This window comes from Mastacembelus armatus, chromosome 21 (assembly GCF_900324485.2).
Source record: "Mastacembelus armatus chromosome 21, fMasArm1.2, whole genome shotgun sequence".
Taxonomy (NCBI): Eukaryota; Metazoa; Chordata; class Actinopteri; order Synbranchiformes; family Mastacembelidae; genus Mastacembelus; species Mastacembelus armatus.
In genome coordinates, this window is record NC_046653.1 from 16,189,798 (window position 1) to 16,207,222 (window position 17,425).

At 39.9% G+C, this 17,425-nt stretch overlaps 2 protein-coding genes across 2 annotated transcripts; both read right to left on the bottom strand.

Annotated features, from left to right (window-relative positions):
- Positions 1-8,913: 8,913 nt before the first annotated feature.
- Positions 8,914-10,044, bottom strand: LOC113123624 (NAD(P)H dehydrogenase [quinone] 1-like; the record flags this gene model as incomplete). Its single annotated transcript, XM_026295821.1, has 5 exons — positions 8,914-9,213; positions 9,295-9,396; positions 9,476-9,589; positions 9,655-9,785; positions 9,861-10,044. Coding segments are annotated over 5 exons (831 nt in total), but the record flags the coding sequence as incomplete, so codon positions are not given.
- Positions 10,045-11,064: 1,020 nt separating this feature from the next.
- LOC113122990 (NAD(P)H dehydrogenase [quinone] 1-like) lies at positions 11,065-16,974 on the bottom strand. The gene is made up of 6 exons (XM_026294701.1): positions 16,882-16,974; positions 12,017-12,209; positions 11,811-11,941; positions 11,626-11,739; positions 11,446-11,547; positions 11,065-11,364 (listed from the first exon to the last, which is right to left on the bottom strand). Exons 1-6 carry the CDS (start codon positions 16,972-16,974, stop codon positions 11,065-11,067), a joined length of 933 nt encoding a protein of 310 aa, XP_026150486.1.
- Positions 16,975-17,425: the final 451 nt, after the last annotated feature.

Below are 17,425 nucleotides of genomic sequence, written 5' to 3' on the forward strand. Positions count from 1 at the left end.
AAGTATGTGAGAAAAGCATTTAATGCACTGGGCAAAATAAAACAAATTGAGAGTTGCAAAGCTGCTTGATATTTTTATTGGCGTCTACTCCAAACACGTTTATGCTTTGATGGGCATATGACTATGGTAGTGAAAGGCACAAAACATTCCGAGCTTTTCAGCATTGTTGTGCTCATTGTTTTGGTTTTCTGGCAGGCAGATTACTATTTTGATTTACTCTCACTTGCAAGCAGCTGTTTTCACTGAAAAAGCTCTGCTAAATCCACTGTACATATCATGGCCAAACATCAGACAAAGACAAAGCCAGCAACTGAACACGGTGGAACATTTAGCCACTAGAATTTCAGACAAATCCCTGTCTGGAGATGGAACACAAGCAAAAAACAGAGACTGAATGTTGCAATTACATTTGTCAAGGGTAAGAAACATTTATGGATGCTAAAGTTCCTCTATATATCGGATACAAAAATGCAACAGCCTCACCTGATAAATTTAAAAAATATACATCAACCCTGTGTTGACAGCTTGTTTATGCTAAGTGACCAAAACAAGTAGTTATTTCTACTAATGCTTTTTTAGCTCCAAACTTCTACTGCATGGTCTTGGAAGAGGAGTCCACCCTCTATTGTGTTTTCCTCTAAAATGAGGATTTAATGACTAAAATGTGTTCAAACACAATTTTGGAAAAGCACTGGGCTAAGCTCAGTTGTTCTTACAGTGTTTTAGACACACACAATCGCACAAACAGGATAAACAGAAAGATCAGCAGATAAGGAGATGAAAATGGCTAGGTGACTGCAAGAGGGGAAACAGGGTAGGGGGTGATGTAAAAAGAATGAGAAGGGAGAGAAAAGCTGAGGAGAACAGAGGAAGAACAACTGAGAGTTGTTTCTAATGTCTGCTGTTTCTGTTACAGTCTAGCCCTGTGTCATAGTGGGCGGTCTAACACATGCAGTCTATTTTCGTGCAAATCTCCATTCAGAGGGTCCCTCTCAAACGCCTTTCCAACCACATCTTTACCACCAACTGTCAGCCCCCATCCTCTCTGAGGCTCCCTCTTGCATTTCTCTACTCCCTCGCATTGCTCCTCTAACCTCACTCATCTTTCACCCAATTATTTTCAATTACAGTATAGGCACAGAAGGGCCTGTGTGAGTGAAACTGAAAGCAGGGTGCATATGGAGTGGACAGGTCTTGTGAAGGAGTGTGTGAACATTTATGAGTGAGAGCAGTGGGATATTAAAAAAATCAGCAACAACAAAAGAGTGGCAGCTATTTGCTAAAACTAGATTTGTCTTGGATTTTTCAGCCAGCTTTGTGTCACTGCTGATGTGCTTAATGCTCGTGATGAGGTGATCTGTCTCTCAGAAATCTGTTGATGCAGGTGTGTTTTTGGCAGAACGAATGCGTCCCTGTTGGGAAATGTAGCAATCAAGACATTCCTCATGTTGACAGAGCATCCCTTACATCAACCAATGAATGTGAGTGAAACCTGAGAACTGCTCAGCTGTCAAATATGCAGAAAACTGAGAATAGGCCTTATTAAGAGGCACTGAGCTACGTAACTGTGAAAAACATTATTCCTTAAAATTGCATTTTGGCCACTTGGGGACACCGGAAACAGGCTGTACTGACATATTACCATATTTAAAAATACAAACTTCCATGTGGTAAATGCAAATGTCAAATTTACTCTCCATTATGGTCTGGATTGTTTGCACTACAGCAATTGACAAATGACCCAGTGCTCTGTCTGTAATTTAGTGCTGAACAGGTAGCATATAATGGGCTTTTTAGAATTTTTTTGCATCCTGCTGCAGCTGGAAACAATGCTGACAGAGGTGAGAGTGACCCTAAATAGTAAAGTTATGTGCCATGCACTAAAACAGTAGCTGGAATCCACTAACAAACACAATAGAGCTGAGTGAAGCTGCACAGTTTGGCAATAATTGTGTGATCTGCATAGCAACTCCATTCATATACAGTCATTTGATAGATCTACAGCCATTCTAGTCTTTGTGAGGCTGTACTTGAGCTAAATGCTTACATCATTATGCTAACCTGTCAATCAAAATGCTAGCATGTTGATGTTAAGCAGGTATTAGTTTCCATGTATTTTAGTGTGTTAACCTGCTTGCTAACAATTGTTAATTAGCACTAAACACATTAGCTGAGGCTGATGGAAATGTCAGGAATTTTGCGAATTATAAAGTAATGTATTGGACAAAATAAAACCTTGATGATTTTAATGATTTACAGGATTCCCTATTTATAATTCATCTCTTAAGGACTATGAATGTGTATACCAAATTTTACTACTATATTCACTATCTCAGAATTTGTCTAGATATTTCAATAAACTTAAAGGTGCAATGTGTAAAATGTGAACAATTTAGCAGAATCTAGTGGTGAGATTGCAGAATACAACCTTCCAAGCACCCCTGACATCTCACCCCACACTTTTCCAGGGTGGGTAAAACAAGACATCCAGTTTAGAGCCAGTGTTTGGTTTGCCCATTCTGTGCTACTGTAGAAACAGGGAGGTACAACATGGCTGCCTCTGTGAAAGGAAACCCGCTTCCTACGTAGATGTTAAAGGCTCATTCTAAGATTCTAAGAAAATGCAATGGATGGTATTTTCTGGTGTTTACACACCAAGAATATATTTATGAATACTGTATTCGATTTATGCTAAAAGGTCACTCTAAATACTACACATTGTTCCTTTAAAAGTCAAAGGTCATGGTAGCACTGAAGGTATGAGCTATGCTACTAACAGGCATAAGATTATAACAGCTAAAAACATGACTTTTACATTGCTTTTCTCTTGCAGAGCTCTCTCTGCTTTTTTCATTCTCTGCATTTCTCTGACTTCATTAAATCTGTCATTACCTTCATGCTTTGCTGCTGACTATGAGGCGCTATAGCTCATACAGCCCATTGACTTTGTCCATCATCTCTGTGCGCAGTAGTAACTCAAACAAAGTGCAAATACTTCTTTCTTTCTGCAAGTCTTACAGTTCTCTGTTCAGTCCCATCCTTTCTGGAGTTTTGCACACAAACATGTAGCCTACACTTACCCCATATTGACTACTATGATAAGGGCCACTGGAATCATGCATAGAGCTGGGAATGAGTCTTGCTCCAGGGGACAGCGAGTGTCCAGTATACTCAGCTTACTGAATGACAGAATCTGTCCACAGGTTGCAGAAAAGGTGTTGTGATCCCTTGAGGCTGAAGCTCAAATCTAGTAATCCTATCCTGACAATCCCGATTTGTCTCTCCATACTCTAGGTTTCACAGAAAAGGTGGCTAATGTTTGCCCCTATTGTGCTGTCACGCTAAATGAAAAATGGACCGTCAGTGCGGTTGGAATGCACTGTGTTTTGCAGAAGCCTGCAGTAATAGTTTCACTAGCTACCGGCACTACCTGTAGGTGATGACTTGCCAGCCTATGACTGAAAGTCCTGATGCTGACGCACAATCACTCACTGGGATCAAGTTCATGGTTTAACTTGAGGTTAAAACTTTTAACTTGGATCAATAGTAAACAGGCTGATTTAACATAGACAAAGTGACGTTTCAATCGCAAACAAAAATAGCCAGGTTTGAATATGAACACAGAGAAAACCAAAATACTGCCGGCTTTATTGGATATAAACACTTCACGGCACTCAAACAAGATGATAGAATAAGTAATGTAGATAAACATCCCAGATGAATGAAGCCTGGCTCATTTTAATGGAAAAGATCTAAATGGCGATACAGTGTAAATATCATGTCCTTCAAAAAAGACCCTGTGGCATTAAATGTCTGATCAAAATCACCAGAGAAACATATGATGGAAAATTACCTCAAGCTGTTTTTCTCTGTCACAGGTGGTTCACATTCATGGTCTCCCGACCGATTGCATACACTCAAGTGAATGTGGCACTGCAGGGGGATTATGACCAGGATGTGGCAATGCAAGCAGCATCTGGAGTTGAGTGCTTTGCGCCTGGAGCTCCTAGGTCAGTAGTTCTAGCAATCCCATTCATCTAGTCCTTCTCCATAGTCTCATCTATTATCCTGAGCCTCTGGTTACATCTATTGGTCATACAAAAACGTGGATATTTTAGTGTTTCATTGTTTATACAGATGTATGACAGTGGGTGAAATATATGAATTAAGATGCATGAAACAAAAACCAGAAAAAAGATTGAATCAAAGATAGAAATGAAAGAGGAGTCAACATTGCAGCAAAGGATCAAACATGGTTTTCACCATGTGTCTGTTGGTCCCATCACTCTGCAAACTGTGGTGGAGATAGTAGAGATCTGCTTCTCATTACAGTATAGAAAAGTATTTAGAGAGGAGCGTAATGGCTCACTACAGTCTTAACCCTGTCACTGTGATGCCCTAAACCACGGAAAGCCTTTCCTGAACCTCCCAGTCACATTCAGCCTCTGCTTGTAAATACAAAACAGCTTTGCTGCCTCACATCAGGCTCCCACTACCAAGCACTCTATACATCAGAGCCTGAATGGAGGCCAATAGCCTGTTGTCCATCCATTCATCAAAACGATGATGGCAGACCTTCCGTGTAAGAGTTTCAAAGTTGCAAAGCGCAGGCATGCCTGGGCCCTATCACTGCCAGTCGAGCTGAGCGAAATGCCTGTCAGGAGCCTGATTTGTGAAAGCATTTGCTTATATGTGGTGAAATATAGTTGAATCCCGTGAGGAATACGCCTCTAGTGAGCATTCAAATCCCTAATGAGCAAAAGATGCGTGAAAAGTCCCATTGTGGTAAAAGTTTCCTGTGTATTTTCACACTGGTGAGAGGAGATGACTAACACAAAAGAAGGATGGAGATGGGGATGAAAAGAACGAGGCATGAAAGACACATCCTGCAGAAGTTCATGAAAAGAGGAAGAAGGCAGCAATTGCTATTATTTTCACCCATGTTTTTCTCTTTCTTTTTTGGTCCTCGTAAACAGCTCCTTGACTCTGTTATCGTTGTGTTCCTCCACAGCTGTCCAAGTCCAGCCTTTTTATCATTTTTCTAACCAGCCATTCAGGCTGTGATCGCAGCACATAAGGGTCCGTGAGATTTTACTTCCATGGACACACACATCCAAACGTGGACAGGCTATTCTTGCAAGTATGCTCACATAAAATGTTGTATGTTTGAGTTACTGGTGTGTGAAGAATTGTATTGTTGAACTATCAATCTTGTCATTTTTCTCTTTAAAAGTACTGTGGGAATCGACCTGTGTGCTGCAAGATTGATTTAAAAGGCTACTGTGATTGGTGTAGTGTGGGGGGGATGATTGTGCTCAGATGTCAAAGTGAATTCCTCAGTTTCATGATGACAGGGAACATACAATGGACTCTGTGATACAAAGGTACCAGCATCAGTTGTAAGTATAAAGCAAAACCCCAGTAGTTCTTCATTGCAAACCTTTCCGGCTGTCAGTCTTAATATAACAGCCCTGAACCGTGCCTCACAGATTTTCCTCGTGTATATGCCCACATGGACCTACTCTCTCTCTCTCTCTCTCTCTCTCACACACACACACACCCACACACACACACACACACATGTTCAACAAGCTGTGGTTTTTGCTGAGATATAATTGATTGAATTTTAATGTAGCCCCTGAAAGAGTGAGAGAATGAATAATGTAAATAATTTACCTAATTTCAGCAAACGTTTTTTTCTCTAGCACTTCACCAACTCTGTCGTTTCCTGTCTGTTTAGATCATAGTGTTTAATGGCTGCCCTGTTGTTAACCATGTGACATCTGGTGTAAACACAAGGAACCATTTATGGCCTAATCAAAACACCCAAAAGTCAACCAACAGCAACCAATTGCATCCAGCTCAGCAATGTTTTCTTACATGTTTTTAAAGGAATCAAGTCTACACAGTACTTATATTTGTTACATTTACATTTTAATCTTTGTTACAAAGCAATAATTTGATAATTTGGCAAACATGCTCACTGATTTTTGCCAAGAGTTAAATGTGAAGATCAATATTACCCTCCTGTCTATCCCTCCATTATCTATCGCTTTTCCTGGCACATCCTCCAGGACTGCAAGTGGGTTGGAGCCAGTCCCAGCTGAGATTGGGCAAGAGCCAGAGTAAACCCTGGACAGATCGCCAGTCTATCGCACGGCTGACACACACAGAAACAGACAAACACATACACACACACTCACATTTGCATCTATGGGCAATTCAAGGTCACCATTCAGTCTAACACTAAACTGCATGGCTTTGGACTGTGGGAGGAAGACAGAGCACCCAGAGAAAACACAGGGAAAACATTCAAAGCCAACACAGAAAATCCCCAGGTTTAAAGGTATTGAAACCTACAATTTTCTTGATGTGAGGCAACAGTGCTAACCACGGCGGCACAGTGCTGCTCTTCTCTGCTGCTAGCAGCTGGTTAGCTGCTGGACTCTGGTTGAAAAAGCTAGTTACCACTTCAGTAACTGATGTACTTATTTGCTCATTCAGTAAAACCCTAAAACGTAAACACATCAGCTTTGGGTTATAGAGGGGATTATGAGATTATGTATTTGCCTGGAGCAGTTCCCAGGGACCAAGCAGAGACTTCAGGAAGTGAGTACACCTGCACAAAGGATAGTCTCGCACATAGCACTGCTCCCCCATGACATTTCATTTTTTTTGTACTGAGTAAATAAAGAAGATATATTGTCATGTGGTAATTAGTGCGATTTTGTTACTCAAGAACAGCCAACCTAGTATTTTCTCACTTCCCGGTCTAATCTAAGCTAACCGGATGCTGGTGGTAGCTTAACACAAGCACAACATATGACAGTGGAATAAATCTTTTCTTTTTGGCTAGAAAGTGAAAAATTATACTGAAATGCCAAATTATTTATTTATTATAATCTGGGCTGTATGTTATTAAAAACTATTGTTTGAAGAACAGATGGGGTATGAGCAAAGTTTACATCACATTCAGGCTTCCTCTGCAAATTATATTGCTATTTTTTTATCAGAATAAATATGTGTATTTGAGCTATCAGCAAAACAGGAACGCTTTTCCGGAGACACTGTTCTGTGCCTGGTATATGACGGTGCCAACTTCCTCCCATTGAACCAGCCAAAAATGAACTTCCCTGCAGCCAGGGTGGGAGAACTGGGACAGACAATGTGAAGGCAGGATGGACATCAGATCATAGACTGTGGCATAATTTCTAGGACAATGACGCATATAGAAAAGGAATTTGTTTTCATTTCTGTGTAGCTCTACTGATTTAATCATATGAATGAAGCAAATTTATGCATAATTATAAAAACCTTTCAGTTGCTTCACATTTAACCACAGTGTCTGGCTTTTAACTGAGACACTTCCTGACTTAACTCCATATTGTATCACAAACATTAAATGGTGCGCAGAGATCACCAAAATCACCATTTTTTCTCAGCATGAAGAAAAACATTATCTAGAACAGGTGATTATCAAACTGGACCTCGCTCAACATAAACAAGCACACGGTGGTGACCTTGTGGAACCGCAGCTGTGAAAAATGCACACCGTCAAGTCCCTACACGTGACAGGCTGTAGCCTGGACATCACAGCACAAGGCCATTTCCTTAAGTGTGCACCCTGCAGCCCCACACTCCCCACACCCCTCCCCTGCCTCCATCTCATTTCCTCCATACCCAAACAAAAGCTGCTTCTCTGGGAAAAGTGCTTGGCCACTTATATTTCTGTATACAGCCAAAGCCTGCACGCAAGTAGACTATGTGGTCTTCAGTATGTTTTTATACAACGTAAGGACAACTAGACCTTGAGACTGATGTTTGATTTGTGCAAAACAACCTGTCCAAAACAAAGAGACTTAAACTCGCCTCACCCAAACATACAGGAATCAGCAAAATATAGATTTAATTACACAGACAGAACCAAAAGAGCAGAGTTTCATCAGTACTCTCCAGCTTTGATCGAGTGCTGAGTAGAGAATGATATAGCACATTTCTTTTGAACCCAGGCTTCAGTTAGAAACCTTCTCATTAAGGTAGTTAGAAGTAGAGGAGAGGACCATTTCTCCCCAGGGGCCCAGTAGATCACAGGGTCTGTTTATGACTCCAAAGATGGGACAAATACAACAAAATGTTATTTAAACCTGCATTAACTGAATATTTTTGTCACTTCAGGCTGCAGAAACGAGCTGTGACCACAGCATTGATATATGATCATTTAAAGTTGATATAGTTAAGCTAGCAAACATTTTTACACACCCTGCAAATACAGAGCAACATTTATTTGGAGTTGTGCTTCTGGGCAAATCCAGGTTCTGATAAACTGAGGGAAGGGAAGTATGTACATTTTTTGATGCCAAATACTGGCACTCTTTGTTTACTACATGGTTTTTTCTGCATGAAGTGGGCAAAATTAATGGTATGAAACAGTGACCAAAAAAAGTTGTAGGTTTGACAGCTAAATGAGGATTACACTCTGGACACAACAGCTTTCCCTTTTTTAAAAATAAAAACCTTATCTTTGAAAGACCTTAAGTATTGATATACAGAAGTGTCCAAACAATGAAGCTAAAATTCAACACAGCTAGTGTTGAAAGGCTGATCTCTTTGCCATGTGAAAAGACCAGAAGCTTGGGAAAGTTAGCCCCATTCTTGACAAAGCGCCCATAAATGCATTTGCTACAGCAGCTGCATTAATGCAAGATGTATTAGTCTTACCTTCTATTCAAATACTGTGCAAGTGCTGACCAAGTCCTTAACCTTAAAATTCCCTGGCTGTTATCACTTATGTAAACCCAGTCTGTACAGCACATGATTAACTACCAGAAAAAGTACCAAGAGTCAGAATTCTGTCAGGCATTTTATTTTCATCATACAGTTGAAGATATGCAAGACGCTGAAACACTGCTGTCTTCAGACTCCAGCTTTCATCTGATTGTTTGGTGGCAGTGGCTTTCCCAGGTGGATCCCCACAGTCAGTCCAAACTCTTTGGTGGCATGGTTCTCATGGACCTCAGGCTTCAGCTGGAAACCCTTTTCCAGGTCAAAGCAGTCCGAGGGAGTAAAGGAAAGCAGCTCTTCTCCCAGGAGGCCTTGCAGTCGTGCACGCCAAGACTCCAGCATGGTGCTGCGTGCCTCAGCGGGAACGTAAGCTGGAGCCCAGAAGATCTGAGGGGCCAGAACCTGGAAGCCACAATAGTGAAGGATGCCATTCTGCATAGATGGGAAGGAAAAAAGTTAACCACATTAAAAATATTTGAGTTAGTTTATTCATGCAAAGATTAATAAAAACACCTGCAGTGGCCATAGTGTGACATTCATGTCTCCATTGATGCCATTTGCACTAAACATGGACTCCTGAGATCCAGTGGTGAAGGACAACATGGCTTTCTTGTCCTGTGCAGAAAGCCAACACATTTATGGAGAAGGGGGGGACCCCACAAAATGAAGTACTGCAAACCCCTAGATATTTTACCTTGAAGACTCCATGGCTGTATCTCTTCTCCTGAGAATAGGCAAAGCCCATTGTGAGCACCCGATCAATCCAGCCCTTCATGATCGCAGGAACGGTAAACCAGTACATGGGAAACTAAACAAGTTAGTTTTAGCGTAGCTTGCTATGGATTTGACCCATTACTCCCTCTCAGACTCTACCTGAAAGATAATTAGGTCTGCCTCTGTGACTTTACGTTGTTCTTCTGTGATATCAGCAGACAGTTTCCCTTCCTCCCATGCCAGTTTGGTCTCCTCCAGATAACAGAAGTTGCCAGCATTTTTAACTTCACCTGTTGAAAATGAAACAGTTTTAAGGCACAAGGCCAGCCAAAGAACATACTGATACCAGTGGAATCTCTATATACCAGTGATGTCTTCAGCAGTAGCAGTGGCTTTAAACTTCATGACATACAGGTCAGACACATCCACTGTGCAGCCCTGAGCTGTTAAAACCTCAACAGCAGCATCTTTGGCTGCAGCATTAAATGAGCCAGAGCTTTGGTGAGCATAGACGATCAACACCTTCTTTGCTGTCAAGCCAACAATTAAAGAAAGTGCCCATTAGGTCAGCAACATCTAAATACTAAAAGAAAGACAAACTTTAAGATTAAGGCTGCAAAAATTGTCAGCAAAAACAAATAAAAATAACTCACCCATGTGAAAGCCAGCAAGCAACTATAAATGATGAAAAAAAAATAGCACAACAGAAAATGCAGTACATATCAAATCAAAGCTGAACATGCTGCTTTTATACACCAAGGCCTGTGGGTCATTTGCATGTTCACAGATGCTGTCAATCAGCAATCAAGCTCAGCAATCAGTCAGATGGCACTGTGGGATTGTGCCATCTGACTGATCATTTAAGTTGATATAGTTAACAAGCTAGCAAACATTTTTACACACTGCAAGTACAGAGCAACATTTGCAGTTATGCTCCCAGGCAAATTCAGGTTCAACCCCCCAGCAACTCCTGAGACAAGTATCTGACTTTTCAGATGTTAAACACTGTTTTAACCAAATAATCACCATTTTTTGTTTACACTGCATGAATTTGCCAAAATTGATGCTATGAAACACAGTAACAAAAAAAAAAACAAGTTATGAGCATCACAGCTCAATGAGGTGGTTACCTTTTGAAGTGCAACAGCATCAGTTTTAAATCTGAGCCCTGCAAGACCCTTTAAGGATTAATATGCAAAAGTGTCTGAACAATAAGCCATTAAAATCCAACAAAGCTAGTGTTGTATACAAACTGATCTGTCTGCCATGTGACCACAGCAGAAGCTTGGAAAATTGAGAACATTAGCCACATACTTGACAAAGAGCCCATAAAACATTTGCTGCAGCAGCTGCATTAATTCCAGACAGTCTTACCTTCTGTTCAAATACTGTGCAAGTGCTGACCAAGTCCTTAACCTTAAAATTCCCTGGCTGTTATCACTTATGTAAACCCAGTCTGTACAGCACATGATTAACTACCAGAAAAAGTACCAAGAGTCAGAATTCTGTCAGGCATTTTATTTTCATCATACAGTTGAAGATATGCAAGACGCTGAAACACTGCTGTCTTCAGACTCCAGCTTTCATCTGATTGTTTGGTGGCAGTGGCTTTCCCAGGTGGATCCCCACAGTCAGTCCAAACTCTTTGGTGGCATGGTTCTCATGGACCTCAGGCTTCAGCTGGAAACCCTTTTCCAGGTCAAAGCAGTCCGAGGGAGTGAAGGAAATCAGCTCTTCTTCCAGGAGGCCTTGCAGTCGTGCACGCCAAGACTCCAGCATGGTGCTGCGTGCCTCAGCGGGAACGTAAGCTGGAGCCCAGAAGATCTGAGGGGCCAGAACCTGGAAGCCACAATAGTGAAGGATGCCATTCTGCATAGATGGGAAGGAAAAAAGTTAACCACATTAAAAATATTTGAGTTAGTTTATTCATGCAAAGATTAATAAAAACACCTGCAGTGGCCATAGTGTGACATTCATGTCTCCATTGATGCCATTTGCACTAAACATGGACTCCTGAGATCCAGTGGTGAAGGACAACATGGCTTTCTTGTCCTGTGCAGAAAGCCAACACATTTATGGAGAAGGGGGGACCCCACAAAATGAAGTACTGCAAACCCCTAGATATTTTACCTTGAAGACTCCATGGCTGTATCTCTTCTCCTGAGAATAGGCAAAGCCCATTGTGAGCACCCGATCAATCCAGCCCTTCATGATCGCAGGAACGGTAAACCAGTACATGGGAAACTAAACAATTTCAAGTTAGTTTTAGCGTAGCTTGCTATGGATTTGACCCATTACTCCCTCTCAGACTCTACCTGAAAGATAATTAGGTCTGCCTCTGTGACTTTACGTTGTTCTTCTGTGATATCAGCAGACAGTTTCCCTTCCTCCCATGCCAGTTTGGTCTCCTCCAGATAACAGAAGTTGCCAGCATTTTTAACTTCACCTGTTGAAAATGAAACAGTTTTAAGGCACAAGGCCAGCCAAAGAACATACTGATACTAGTGGAATCTCTATATACCAGTGATGTCTTCAGCAGTAGCAGTGGCTTTAAACTTCATGACATACAGGTCAGACACATCCACTGTGCAGCCCTGAGCTGTTAAAACCTCAACAGCAGCATCTTTGGCTGCAGCATTAAATGAGCCAGAGCTTTGGTGAGCATAGACGATCAACACCTTCTTTGCTGTCAAGCCAAGAATTAAAGAAAGTGCCTATTAGGTCAGCAACAATTAAGTACCAAATAAAAACACAGCAACAGTTAAGATAATTTCAGTTAAAAAAAAAACAAAAAAAAAAAAGCAAAAAATAACTTACCCATGTGAAAGCTAAGAAAAAACTGTAAATGATGAACACAATAACACAACAGAAAATGCATATCAGACCAAACCTGAACATGCTGCTTTTATACACCAAGGCCTGTGGGTCATTTGCACTCTCACAGATGCTGTCAATCAGCAGTCAAGTTCATCAATCAGTCAGTCAGATGGCACTGTGGGATCGTTTCTCAGTCCTCTCATCCACATATCACCGAAACTGGAAAGCACTTTAAAACATGGAGTGAAACTGATATACCACTAAAAGCCAAGAATGTATAGGGTTTATCAGTAAAAATAACTGTATATCTAAACATATGATCTACTCCAATGGTGTCTGTGTTTTATTCCAGCCTACCTATAAAAAGCTGTATGTTTGTTTGTGTCTCTCTTTTTGTGTCTTTAGTACAGCAACCTTGTGGACATTTGAGAGCATGCATGTCTGTCTTTGTCTATGCGTGTATAACATGTTTAAATACTCTTGTGCCACTCCTGATGTTTTCAAACCACATGAAGCAGATGTGGTTGAGTCATCTTCACTCTGCTGTTACTGCTCTCCAGCTCTTTTTTACTTTACAATACTTTTGGTTTTAAAGGCAAACGTGAGCTGGCACACATATGGGATCAAAATCAGACCTAAGTAGCATCTATGCAGCCACTGTGAGGAGGAGGGGGTAATGAACAACTGGTACATATTAGCACATGGGCACACATGCATGCATGCATGTGAGGATACCACATGAGTGAGACATATGAATGCGCTTTTCCAACTCCTAATATTTCTCATTTTTCTATCTTGTTGCAGTTGATTTGAGTTTTAAAGCTTTGTATCTATTTGAAAAACCCCCCATGGATAGTTCATATTTAAAATTATGAGGCATGTTTATAAGGAGGCTCTTCTCTCTTTTTTATGCCATCACTGAACTAGTATGTTAGTGTTCATCGTGCTTCATTTTGAGCTGCTGGTTGCATTCCCTCTGTTGCGACGTGAAGGGATCGAGTGTTATGCTGCGAGCTATGTTTTTGTGGTTTGTGATAGATTGGGCTACATGATCCCAGACTGTTGTGTTGCAGGGCTGTATGTTGTGCTCACAAGTATGTCTCATACTTCCTTCTACATGTGTCAGGTATGTGGTATGTGCTGCTCAAGGCGTTTCATCATGGCATCGTAACATACATAAAAGGAACATCTGCAGCACACATTTTGGAGCACTTTAACATATAACCATGAAAATGGTAAGCATAGCAGAATAAAAAATTTGCACCTACAATTACAGATAATTTCAGAAAATGAGACCTAATAGAAAATGCTGGATAATGCTGTCAAAATGTAGACCACAGTGCCACCATGTGTTCAATGAGTGAACAATTGCAATTTTGTCCTTATATATATGACCACAATTTAAATAAAATCCCACGTTTGTTCCAGTAAACACTTATATTATATGTTTATTTTCCTCACTGCAGGAATCTGCCTTGTTAAAATATTAATATGACAGATTTCCTTTGATGATTTTGTATAACACATATAATTAAATATTTAAGGCGTGAGTGTGGGATTTGTGAATGGAAACTTGGGCAAATGATTCAGACATAAGCTCTTCTTATATTTCTTATAAAAAAGGTAAGACTGCATGGCTTGTGTTTGGAGTGCATTTATTGCATAGGGTCTCATTCTCTTATAACACACTCTCATCAAACCGTACAGAAAATGACTTCCTACTTTTTACCACTAGATGGTGTCAAGGGATTGATTTGATGCAGTTTATGGCTCAACAGCAGTGTGTGAATATCTGCCAGGGCACTGGAAGGTTAAGTCCAAAGTGAATAACAGCCATCCAGATGGCTAGTCATGAATTATAGTTATATATTGGCAGAGCGAGAAATATTTCAACTCATGTAAACTACAACCTTTGGCGCTTTAATGTCACTGATCTAATCATTGCAATGACCAGAAGTAAACAGAGCTAGGATTTACTATATTTCTTGATACTTTTGGCACTGCTTCCTGGCAGAGATACAAAGGTAATTCAAGTCATAGCAGCTGCAGAAAGTTTAGGCTTTACAGAGGCCTCTATCTAAACCTTGAGTATCTTTGCTTAACGTGCCTGTTCCTCTTGTTTCAGTATCATAAAGTGATGAAATGCACAAGGATTTTCCAATTAACGGAGCAAGACCATAAATGACAAAAGCTACTTTTTACTGACACATTATCACCATTTGCTAGTACATGTATTATTAGTACTGGACTAGCTAAATTATGTGCTACTGGAATGAAGTTATAGAAAAATGTTTTTGTACCTACAGGTCTACCAGAGAGCAGCTTACACCAGTAATAAGACACATTGCATCACTTGCAGCAGGGAAATCACCGTTTGTCATGACTTTGACTTGGTGCCAGCTGCGGCAATGTTGGATATTCATATAAAGTTTGTAGTTGGAGGAAGTAATAAAAGTTTGTATTTGGTTAAACATTGCATTCATGTCAGGCAAGAGCTCACTTTTCTAAAGTTATATCAAACAGTTGCTACTGTGGTTTCCTCTCTTAATCCAACAGCTGTTTTTTATCATTTTCTAATGAGAAAGAAATGCCAAAGTGAGGTACAGCTGGTGTATCCCTGCAAACCAGGGACAGGTGTTGAGGGAGTTTTGACAGTGCTATATCATTATATGATTCCTCAGATATGTAGCATGTGCATATATTACTCCCACCTGGAAATGTTCATAATGAGCAATCCTTTTTGGTGCCTTTATATGGCACGTATGTACATTTTGGTGTGACTTGTGAAAAATCTGTTTCATTTCAAATTCATAAACTGTCTACAGTTTAATTACAAAGTACATTGACATATAAGAGTCAATATATGAGTCTGCTGTGACTGTTGTTCCTGGTAATGGTATGATATATGTAATGATATATAAGCCTTTTTGAGAAAAAAAGGAGCAGAATCTATATTTTGCTTGATCTAGGCTATTTGAAACACTTTGTTATTTTGATTTGTTTGTCTCCTTGACCCCGTCATCTTTTCATCTTTAGTCTTTTAATTTAAATCTTGTTTTAAAAGCTCCCAGCCAATGTACTGGAATTTATACTGGAATATAAACTTCAAATGCTGTACTTATTATGCTATGTATGATGATCTCCCCTCCTTCCATTATTTTCTTCATTTCTGTCATTATTATTAGGGAACCAAGTCCCTTATTATGTGTTTGGCAGCCAAGTAGGGTCATATGAGCCAAAGCCCCTGAAGGCAACGCAGTGAAGTGATGTTCAGCAAACTGCAACGGCACATACCCGTAAAACTACGAATTAAATTATTAATAGAGGGAAGGACAGACAAACCTTGTGCATGTTTATTTCATGTTACAACACAGACATATGATTTCTGCTGTTTCCATAGTAAACTCTGTGACTGAAGAGAAAGTCTCTTCTTTTATCTCTCTGTCTCACATTAACATCTTATTTCTCTCCACTGTCCATTAACTGTCCCTGAGCAGTTAGAGACAGGTGTCCTCTGTCATGTCTGTCTTGCTGAACCAGTTGAAGAGAAATCCTATTTAAGTTGTCAGAATAAGACACAAATTGAAGTTGCTGCTTTTAGGTTTAAGGGAGATAACTCTTGAATTTTAACTCACACAAAATATCCCACAGGCATTTCCCAGTGTTATTCTCAGGTGTGTAACAAATCCATCTGCTCTGCTTTTTTCTTTAAGCTTTCTATATCAATTTAGGTTTGTTAAGGGTCTATCTACTGTCTCATCCTCTCCCTCAGAGTTCTTCTTTCAGTTTCATACATTTGGGAATTATATGTACAGGCCTAACAGCAAAGCTGAATCAAATGCCAGAAAACTGCATAAAAACTTGTTAGCAGGGCTGGATGGGTTGTTTGTTTTGCAGTGAATAAACAGATGGCAAAGGGACAACTCCACTGAATTAAATCATAGCATTGCCTCTCATTTTATTTGTTTTTTTTTCCCTATGGGCCTGTGTGTTCTAAAAAGTTTACTTCTAATTTTAAAAGTTAAAATTAAAAGTTTTGGGAAAAGGAACAGGCACTTCAGTAATATTCAAAAAGAAAAGTCGGACACTAATTGTGTTGAGATTAAATGCTGAATTTTTGAATCATAATTTAGAACCTGTTGATTTATTTTTGGAAAACTTTTCTCCTATATATTCATGTCTGCAGACAAATTACAAGTTTCTATACATTTATTGTAACTGACCTGCTGTACATTGATCCCAAGTTATACTGGCAGGAAAAACAGAATTGGAAGCATGAAGTCCATTGCAGTTTTTATGTTTATTTGTTTGTTTGTTTGTGTGCAGTTTGTCACAATCAGGCCTCCACAGTTTGCACTGTACAGTAGCAAGAAACAGTGACTGGACAAAACAAGCAAGTGAAGACATTGTATTGATCTCTGAGGACTCTTGATTTGCATTTTCCATAACCTACAGTATTTTGTTTTTATTGTTGAAAATAATCAACAACAGTTATAGCTATTGTTAGCAGCTATAGCTTTTAAAAAAAAAAAGGATTCTTACTCTGCTTTGGCAATTCATGGCACACACCTTTAAAAATGCAGCAGAACTGCTGCTTTGCCTCGATATCTCATCTCTGTACTCCTCCGTTACTTCCCTCTTCCTCCTCCCTGCCATAACCATGGTGACAAAGCTGATCGATTAGATGTCATCTGATACTGAATTTGTTGAAACAAAATATGACAGCAGATGGTAACCAGACAACTGAGGGAGTGAGGGGAAAAATTAGGGGGATGAAATTAAAATTATGCTATTTCAACTCATTTAAATTTATACTATGTGATTGAAATTGGTAAACTTGGGAGAGAATAAATAGGCAGTAATATATTGGTCAGTCCAAACTTTGCAATATTGATGTACAAATAAAGGAAATAACTTAACGTTTTTTTTTAATGAGGAAATCTACTGTAAATACATTGGTTTTATTGTGAATCTGTTCAAATATACACATGCACACATGAACAGATGAGGAGGAGTAGGAGATGAACATGTGAGGTTTGTGGCTCTGGCCTTTAAACAGATGGTGTCCTGACTGAGACAGGCGAGCAGTTAAACCCCGGAGAATTGGCGTAGG

What these genes read in the sequence shown, in the direction of transcription:
- LOC113122990 (XM_026294701.1), bottom strand. Translation starts at nt 16,974, where the DNA reads ATGGTTATGGCAGGGAGGAGGAAGAGGGAAGTAACGGAGGAGTACAGA. An exon ending in TACTGCTGAAGACATCACTG is followed by an intron (nt 11,942 to 12,016) that starts GTATATAGAGAT and finishes CATTTTCAACAG; the next exon opens with GTGAAGTTAAAAATGCTGGC. An exon ending in TCACACTATGGCCACTGCAG is followed by an intron (nt 11,365 to 11,445) that starts GTGTTTTTATTA and finishes CCATCTATGCAG; the next exon opens with AATGGCATCCTTCACTATTG.